At 37.7% G+C, this 10102-nt stretch overlaps 1 protein-coding gene across 3 annotated transcripts in view; it reads right to left on the bottom strand.

The window, feature by feature from the left end:
* MARCHF1 (membrane associated ring-CH-type finger 1) overlaps window positions 1-10102 on the bottom strand; it is a 302013-nt gene that overhangs the window by 101856 nt on the left and 190055 nt on the right. For all 3 annotated transcript variants that reach the window (XM_075612191.1, XM_075612201.1, XM_075612183.1), the window contains one exon: window positions 7091-7238. In XM_075612191.1, the coding sequence (XP_075468306.1) occupies window positions 7091-7238 (148 nt within the window). The remainder of the gene's footprint in view (window positions 1-7090; window positions 7239-10102) is intronic.

Below are 10102 nucleotides of genomic sequence, written 5' to 3'. Positions count from 1 at the left end.
GATGCCCCTGAGTAATTTGTACTTCCTTGGGATGAATAGTTCATTTGAAAGCTCCTTGTACTGTCCCCGAATATATTTGTATATAGTTATCATATCCTCTCTCAGACGCCTCTTTTCTAATGTAAATAAATCTAACTTAGCTAGCCTCTCCTCATAAGATAGATTGTCCATCCCCTTTATTAATTTGGTGGCTCTTCTCTGCACTCTCTCTAGTTTAATAATGTATTTTCTAAGGAGTGGTGCCCAAAATTGTACTCCATACTCAAGGTGTGGCCTTACTAATGCTTTGTAAAGGGGCATAATTATGTTTACTTCCCTTCCATCCATTGCCCATTTAATGCAAGATACGATCTTGTTTGCCTTTGCAGCTACTGCATGACTTTGGGCACTATTGCTAAGCCTGCTGTCTACAAGCACTCTTAAAACCTTCTCCATCAAGGATTCCCCCAATTTATCCTCATTTAATGTGTACAGTAAGTCGCCAGTTTATTCTTGCATTCCAAATGCATAACCTTACATTTATCTGTATTAAACCTCATCTGCCATTTACCTGCCCACGTTTCCAGTCTCTCCACGTCTTTCTAGAGAGAAATTACAGAAATGAAGGAGGAAAAAACGAAGCACTGTATCCAGCTATACATGCAGCAATAAAACCAACAGGAGTACGTTCCCAAAATAAAAAGCTATTTTAATGGATCAGAACAAGGTAACAAAACACACCTACGCGTTTCGGACCTCAATAGTCCTTTATAAAGGACTTGGTAGTGGTCTTATTAGTGGCAGCGGTCTCACTAGTTGAGCTAATAAAGCGCGTGGCTTATGGCTGCTATTACTGATTTATAATAAAGGGGCACGTGCCATGCTATACCTAACCCATCGCCTGATAGATCGCTGCCTTCTACTTTCTTTCTTTCCTTTCTTAATCTTCTTCTTCTCCTCCTCAGTTGACCCTCTTTCTCTCTATTTTTCGGACTTTTCTCCACTCAATAATAAAAGGAAAAAATATCTTAACTATACTTACTACAGTATGAGGAATCATACTAAAACTATACTGAACGATACTAACAGACATATACTGTACTACTATGTATACTATACTATCTCTAATACAACAGCTATACTAAGTATGCAACAAACTATATTACTTTAACTATAATAAACAAAACCAATATGAAAATATGATCTACGTAACTATATAAGTTTATATAACAAAAATATATATAACTATATATGACAACTATATAATCCTAGGTGTATCAAATTATGAATATAGCAGTAGCTGCAAAGGCAAACAAGGTCTTATCTTGCATTAAACGGGGAATGGATGGAAGAGAAGTAAATATAGTTATGCCCCTCTATAAAGTACTAGTAAGACCACACCTTGAATATGGTGTACTGTACCGTTTTGGGCACCACTTCATAAAAAAGACATTATGGAACTACTCTAGAAAAAGTTCAAGAATGTATTTTCTAAGGAGTGGTGCCCAAAATTGTACTCCATACTCAAGGTGTGGTCTTACTAATGCTTTGTAAAGGTGCATAATTACTGTATGTTTACTTCCCTTCCATCCATTGCCCATTTAATGCAAGATACGATCTTGTTTGCCTTTGCAGCTACTGCATGACTTTGGGCACTATTGCTAAGTCTGCTGTCTACAAGCACTCTTAAAACCTTCTCCATCAAGGATTCCCCCAATTTATCCTCATTTAATGTGTACAGTAAGTCGCCAGTTTATTCTTGCATTCCAAATGCATAACCTTACATTTATCTGTATTAAACCTCGTCTGCCATTTACCTGCCCACGTTTCCAGTCTCTCCACGTCTTTCTAGAGAGAAATTACAGAAATGAAGGAGGAAAAAACGAAGCACTGTATCCAGCTATACATGCAGCAATAAAACCAACAGGAGTACGTTCCCAAAATAAAAAGCTATTTTAATGGATCAGAACAAGGTAACAAAACACACCTACGCGTTTCGGACCTCAATAGTCCTTTATAAAGGACTTGGTAGTGGTCTTATTAGTGGCAGCGGTCTCACTAGTTGAGCTAATAAAGCGCGTGGCTTATGGCTGCTATTACTGATTTATAATAAAGGGGCACGTGCCATGCTATACCTAACCCATCGCCTGATAGATCGCTGCCTTCTACTTTCTTTCTTTCCTTTCTTAATCTTCTTCTTCTCCTCCTCAGTTGACCCTCTTTCTCTCTATTTTTCGGACTTTTCTCCACTCAATAATAAAAGGAAAAAATATCTTAACTATACTTACTACAGTATGAGGAATCATACTAAAACTATACTGAACGATACTAACAGACATATACTGTACTACTATGTATACTATACTATCTCTAATACAACAGCTATACTAAGTATGCAACAAACTATATTACTTTAACTATAATAAACAAAACCAATATGAAAATATGATCTACGTAACTATATAAGTTTATATAACAAAAATATATATAACTATATATGACAACTATATAATCCTAGGTGTATCAAATGATGAATATAGCAGTAGCTGCAAAGGCAAACAAGGTCTTATCTTGCATTAAACGGGGAATGGATGGAAGAGAAGTAAATATAGTTATGCCCCTCTATAAAGCACTAGTAAGACCACACCTTGAATATGGTGTACTGTACCGTTTTGGGCACCACTTCATAAAAAAGACATTATGGAACTACTGTAGAAAAAGTTCAAGAATGTATTTTCTAAGGAGTGGTGCCCAAAATTGTACTCCATACTCAAGGTGTGGTCTTACTAATACTTTGTAAAGGGGCATAATTATGTTTACTTCCCTTCCATCCATTGCCCATTTAATGCAAGATACGATCTTGTTTGCCTTTGCAGCTACTGCATGACTTTGGGCACTATTGCTAAGCCTGCTGTCTACAAGCACTCTTAAAACCTTCTCCATCAAGGATTCCCCCAATTTATCCTCATTTAATGTGTACAGTAAGTCGCTAGTTTATTCTTACATTCCAAATGCATAACCTTACATTTATCTGTATTAAACCTCATCTGCCATTTACCTGCCCACGTTTCCAGTCTCTCCACGTCTTTCTAGAGAGAAATTACAGAAATGAAGGAGGAAAAAACGAAGCACTGTACCCAGCTATACATGCAGCAATAAAACCAACAGTCCTTTATAAAGGACTGTAGAGGTCCGAAACACGTAGGTGTGTTTTGTTACCTTGTTCTGATCCATTAAAATAGCTTTTTATTTTGGGAACGTACTCCTGTTGGTTTTATTGCTGCATGTATAGCTGGATACAGTGCTTCGTTTTTTCCTCCTTCATTTCTGCACCAAGACCTTCTACTAACGGATGCACATTCAACCCTGAGACACTGGATACATTGGACTTGCTGCTTATGGTGGATGAAGATTCCCAAGTGAGTTTATTCCATGTTGTCCCCGCTTATTGTGTCTGCCTAAAGGATGTTTCATCTACCGGTCACCTGCAGGTGTCATTAATATTGGCCTCACTACCTGGCTATGTGGGATAGTATTTCTACCGGGCTGCATCCTTGAGACATTTTATTATATTTTATACCAAGGGTTGTTTTCCATTTCAATCATATATTTTTTGCAATGTGAGCACCACACACATTTCTTTCTAGAGAGAAATTACATCCTGCTCTGATTCTACTACCTTACACAATTTAGTATCATCAGCAAAGATGGAGACTTTGCTCTCAATGACAACCTCAAGGTCATTAATAAACAAGTTAAAAAGCAGGGGTCCCAGTACCGATCCCTGACGTACTCCACTCATGACTTTAGCCTAACCTGAAAAAGTTCGATTTATGACAACCCTCTGTTGTCTGTCCTTCAACCAGTTTTCAATCCAGATGCATACATTATTACGGAGTCCAATTTGCTTTATTTTGTACACCAATCTCTTGTGTGGAACCGTATCAAAAGCTTTTGCAAAATCTAAGTAGACCACATCAACTGCATTACCCTGGTCTAAATTCCTACTTACCTCCTTAAAGAACAAATAAGGTTAGTTTGGCAAGATCTATCCTTCATAAATCCATGCTGACTACTACAAATGATTTTGTTTTCCATTAGGTATTCCTGAATATTATCCCATATTAAACCTTCAAGTAGTTTCCCCACTATTGAAGTCAGGCTTACAGGTCTGTAATTCCCCGGTTGTGATCTAGCTCCCTTTTTAAATACAGGCACCACATCTGTTTACGCCAATCTTGTGGTGCTGAGCCTGTGGAAATGGAGTCCTTGAATATTAAATATAATGGTTTGGCTATAACTGAACTTAACTCCTTGAGAACTCTTGGATGTATACCATCGGGGCCAGGTGCCGTATTTACTTTAATTTTTTCAAGAAGCTTATGAACTTCTTCCTCAGTTAACCAATTGTTCATTAATATGAAGGTGTGGTTTCCTCCTGTGGCACTACTATTGAACTTGATTCTTCTCTGGTAAACACAGAGGCAAAGAATTTGTTTAATACCTCTGCTTTTTCCTTATCTCCAATAATCTGCCTGCCCATCTCACACTGAAAGGGTCCTACAGTATATTTTCTTTTCTCATTTTTTTTGTTATTAAGGTTCTTAAAGAACTTTTTAGGGTTGATCTTACTTTCTATTGCAATCCTTTTTTCATTATCCATTTTTGCTAATTTGATTGCACTTTTGCAATTGTTGTTACATTGCTTATAATTCTGATACGATGCCTCTGGCCCTTCTGACAAAGAATCTAAATGCCTTCCACTTCTTGTCCATTTCCTCCCCTACAAGTTTATTTAGCCACATTGGTTTTGACTTATTTCTTTTATAATTATTACCCAAGGGTATACACTGATAAGTGTGCTTTTCTAACAATGTTGAACCCAAGTAATCTGTTTTTTGATAATTTGTTTCAAATGAGACCCTGTTATGATCACTGTTACCCAAATGTTCCAGGACTTGAATATTTGTTATTACTTCTACATTGTTTGATATTACCAAATCCAGTATTGCCCCTCTCCTGGTTGGTTCCTTAATAATTTGGGTCATATAATTTTCTTTAAGCACCCCCAAAAACCTGTTTCCTTTTGTTGTAATACTAATCTCATTGCCCCAGTCTATGTCTGGATAATTAAAATCACCCATTATGCAAACATGACCCAGTTTTGATGCCTTCTCCATTTGCAAAAGTATTTTAGGTTCTTCAATCTCACCGATATTTGGTGGTTTATAGCATATCCCTACAAACATTTTCTTTATACTTTTACCTCCACTGCTAATTTCTATCCACAAGGTCTCTACATTTTCATCATTCCCTTCTAAACATCTTCCCTTATTAAAGGCTTTAGATCCAGTTTAACATATAAACATACTCCACCTCCTCTTCAATTTGCTCAATCCTTCCGAAAAAGGGAATAACCCTCTAAATTAACTGTCCAGTCATGAGTTTCATCCCACCATGTTTCAGTAATGCCTATTATATCATACTGCTCCCTTGCAGCTATTAATTCAAGCTCCCCTATTTATCTGTCAGGCTTCTTGCATTAGCAAACATGCATATAAGTTTTTTTCCGTCTGTACTATTATCTTCTCTGTTCCTTCCTTTCTGCGCCAACTTGGTTAAGTCTTTAGAAGTTTTCTAGTATTATCTCTATGTACTATTGGTGTCTCACTGCTTGTCAAACTTGCACTTGCCCACATTCTACCTCCAAAACCCTTGTTTCCTCATCTATTGTATTTACAGTAGTTCGTTATCTGTTTCATTTCCCTCTCCCCTCCATCCTAGATTAAACTCTCCTCCAACCCTTTTAAAATTTCCCCCTCTAGCACAGAAGATCCCTCTTCATTGAGGTGCAATCCGTCCTTAGCATAAAGATGGCACCTCTCAGAAAAGGAGTCCCAGTGCTCTAAAAAGATTTATTACATTAGAAAAGAGGTGTCTAAGAGGTGATATGATAACCATATAAAAAATATTTGGGGACACTACAAGGAGCTGTCAAAAGAACCAAGAGCAGTACAAATGACACTGGAACATCCCTTAAGGTTGGAGGAAAGGAGATTTCGCCAGCAACAAAGGAAAGGGATCTTTACAGTAAGGGTAGTTAAAAAGTGGCATTCATTAGCCATGGAGACTGTGATGGCAGATACAATAGATTTGTTCAAAAAAAGTTGAACATCTTTTTAGAAAGGAAAAGTATATAGGGATATGCAAAATAAGTAAGCATGGGAAGGGTGTTGATCCAGGGAGTAATCTGATTGCTAATTTTTGGCATCAGGAACAAATTTATATTTCTCCTTATGATATTTGATTAGATCATATTTGACTGGGGGGTTTTGGTTTGCCTTCCTCTGGATCAATATACTGCAAATAAAAATATAGGATAAAGTATCTGTCGTCTAAATGTAGCACAGGTTGAACTTGATGTTTTTTTGTCTTTTTTCAACCTCCTCTAATATTTAACTATGTAATATAAATGCTGTATACCAACAACGAGAAGACAAATTCTAACTATATACAGTAACAACCGTATAATTATAAAACTAGTATGACGTTTACTAACTATAACTACAATATAACACTATAACCAGTGTTCGACAAACCTATACATTTGCACGCCCCGGGCGAGTGGATTTAACATCGTGGCGAGCTCCTATTGGCCCAAGCAGCACACGTGTGGTACTAGGTGGCGAGTAGATTTTTTTGTTCGGCGAGTAGATTTTTGGGTGATTTGTCGACCACTGACTATAACTATAAAAGGTTTAATTAATTAACTAACAATTAGAAACTATATGTAGACAATAACTATAAATAACTGACTTACTGTACTATAAACTAAATAAAATCTATTTTTTGCTATTTCTTTCACTCCAGCAACTCTAACTCTAACAACACCACACACTCTGTCTCCAAAACACTTCTAATGTTTTTGTGAAATTTAAGAATTTGGAAAAAATGCTAAATTAAATGCATTGAAATCATATGCAAAATATGTTGTTTAAAAGTCAGAATCAATGTGAAATGTAATACATTTTTTAAGATGTTCACACATCTTTAGGGTACAGCAAATCCATATATCATAGTATAGCATTAAGGGCAGCACGTAATAACTTACCGTTGTCATTTCCTTGTTTAATTTCTTCTGCTGTACGATCTATTAGCACGTACAAAGACCATACTACACAAGTGATAGCGATAATGTGGAATGTGACAGAACAGACTATCTTCCTTCTCTCACTTGCTGTCATCTGTAGTTTTTCCCACTGAAATCAGAAGATTACAAAATATTCTTAATTTAAACGCACTTAGGGTGACATTGAAACTTTTGTGTGAAGCTTGGAGATATCAAACATTTGGATGAAAATGCACTTCTTTTTTTTTATTTACAACCTCATAATGACTAGAATCAGCAGAACAATTATATGCTCAATCCATTACATCCATCCTGAGTTTTATGCATTAATACTTTGTAAATGAACCAGAAGATTATATAAAAGCCTCTTGAGCATAAAACATGTGAGCATACATTGATCTCCATACCTAAACAATAGTCAGTTTATATTGGCTTTACATTGGAATAGTTATATAGGAACTACCTAGTCTAGTATTTCAACCCTTCCCACTTTATGTTTCTGTCTTCTACTGTTTATAAAACTGCTTTGCAGCAGTAGTATACTGTACACAGTAAGCCAATGTTGAGTTAAGGCCGAGAGAATTTGGCATCCTTTTATAACGTCCCAAAGAACATTTTCTCCAAATCCCAAAGAATAATTTTGGAGTGCCATTGAATAGTGCCACTAACAATAAAACGTTGTGTCACTACAGCTTTAATTGTAAGGCATTATTACGTATGCTCCAAAATATGTATTGAGGAAATGTATGCTCTGATCTATGCATATATTTGATTGGAGCATTAAAGTCATAAAGACAATGTATTCAACTGCCCTACACAAGCATATTCATTTCAACATGAGTGCCCTTTAGTAAATGTTACATGAATTTCACACCTGATGGTGTTCTCATGACAATTGAAGTCAACATTTAAATAAAACAAAATTCATAATTCAATGTATTTTTTTAATTTCTAAATAAATTGTCTTGGTTTGTTTTATGAAGTAAATATGTATAATATATAATGTATATATAAAAATATATAATGATGAAGTTTGATTGTTGTCTTTCTCTGTCATATCATTTTAAACACACTCTTTTTTTCCTGAGGCATACAATAACTTGTGTGTATTTTCTACTGTACATGTTCATGCATAAAACCAGCATTAATTTTTCTTAACATTTACCAGTTAAGGATATGTAAAAACATTGATCCTTTGCTGCCATCTACCGAAGATAAACATTATTGCAGTTTGGTATACAAATAAACAGAAACAAACACTGGCTAAAGTAAGTTGAATTGTATTGTATGTCTTTATTTATATAGCGCCATTAATGTACATAGCGTTTCACAGTAGTAATACTTGTGACAATCATATAATTAACAAATAATACAAAGAACAGATCATGGGAATAAGTGCTTTAAACATAAAAGTAACATTTCGGAAGAGGAGTCCCTGCTCTGAGGAGCTTACAATCTAATTGGTAGGTAAGAAGAATGTACAGAGATAGTAGGAGGGCATTCGGCTAAGTGCATCTGCAGGAGGCCAAGCTTTATGTTTCATGTGTATAGCATTTGCCACGGTGCTACTCATATACTTCTTTAAGCAAGTGTGTCTTAAGGTGGGTTTTAAAGGTGGACAGAGAGTGTGCTAGTCGGGTATTGAGGGGAAGGGCATTCCAGAGTTGTGGGGCAGCCAGTAAGAAAGGTTTAAGGTTGGAGAGGGCTTTAGATACAAAGGGGGTAGAGAGAAGACATCCTTGAGCAGAACGCAAGAGTCGGGATGGTGCATAGCGAGAAATTAGGGCTGAGATGTAAGGAGAAGCAGGCGAGTGTAAAGCTTTAAAAGTGAGGAGAAGAATTGAGTGCAAGATGCAGGATTTGATAGCAAGCAAGGGAGACACTGAGACAGATTTAGGAAAGAGTAGAGTGATTCTGGCAGCAGCATTTAAGATAGATTGTTGGGGAGACAGGTGAGAGGCAGGAAGGCCGGATATCAGGAGGTTACAGTAATCAAGACGGCAGAGAATGAGGGCCTGAGAGAGTTTTAGCAGTTGAGCAACAGAGGAAAGGGTGTATCTTTGTAATATTGCGGAGGAAAAAGTAACAGGTTTTAGATATGTTTTGAATGTGAGAGGAGAGTGTGAGAGAGGAGTCGAGTGTGACCTCTAGGCAGCATGCTTTGGCTACTGGGTGAATGGTAGTACTTCCAACAGTACTGTGGAAGGAGGTAATAAGGCCAGGTTGGGGAAGAAGTAAGAGGAGATCTGTTAAGTTTAAGTCAGCAGAGGGCCATCCAGGATGATATTGCAGAGAGACATTCAGAAACTTTGGTCTGTTCAGCATGTGTAAGGTCAGGGCTTGAAAAGTAAATTTGTGTGTCGTCAGCATAGAGGTGATATTTAAACCCAAGAGATGTGATTAAGTCACCTAGAGAAAGTGTGTACAGTGTAAATGTAACGGGTGTTCCCTCTGGCCTGACCCACCCAATCTCATATTGGCCCGTGTAGTCTAACCAGTCCCCCATTACAAGGCGTGTGTGGTGGTGCACCTGCAAGTAACAGGACTCTTGAGTCTCCCGCTTGGTGTTATTAGGGGATGTCATCAGGACAGGTAGCTGAGGTAGTGGGTGCGAGTCCAACTTACATCATGTGCAGCGCCTCCACCTCATCAGGATCTGTGCTTCCGCAGGGAGATGGTCCTGGTGAGGAACTCCTTCTTGGTGCCATCCACTGTTGAGTAATCTCACACTCACACAGTGGGGTTCTTTTTCTCAAGGACATCTTTATTGCATACAGGGATGTAGCAGACTGCCCCCTGCAGCTGCCGGCTCTAGCCGCACATCTCTCCGTGATGTCCCTTTGCCAGGTACGCCCTCCCGTACTGAAGTGGGATTCCCTTTCTCCTAGGGAGATCACCGCTGTGCCAGGTCCCTGGACACAGTGTGGCGTAGACAAACTTAATCTATCACTCTGCTGCCGCTAGTTACTGCACTAGGGTCACAAAAGTGTTACT

This window comes from Ascaphus truei, chromosome 1 (assembly GCF_040206685.1).
Source record: "Ascaphus truei isolate aAscTru1 chromosome 1, aAscTru1.hap1, whole genome shotgun sequence".
NCBI lineage: Eukaryota > Metazoa > Chordata > Amphibia > Anura > Ascaphidae > Ascaphus > Ascaphus truei.
The sequence above is the reverse complement of the archived record's forward strand: the minus strand, read 5'-3'. Positions and strand labels throughout refer to the sequence as shown.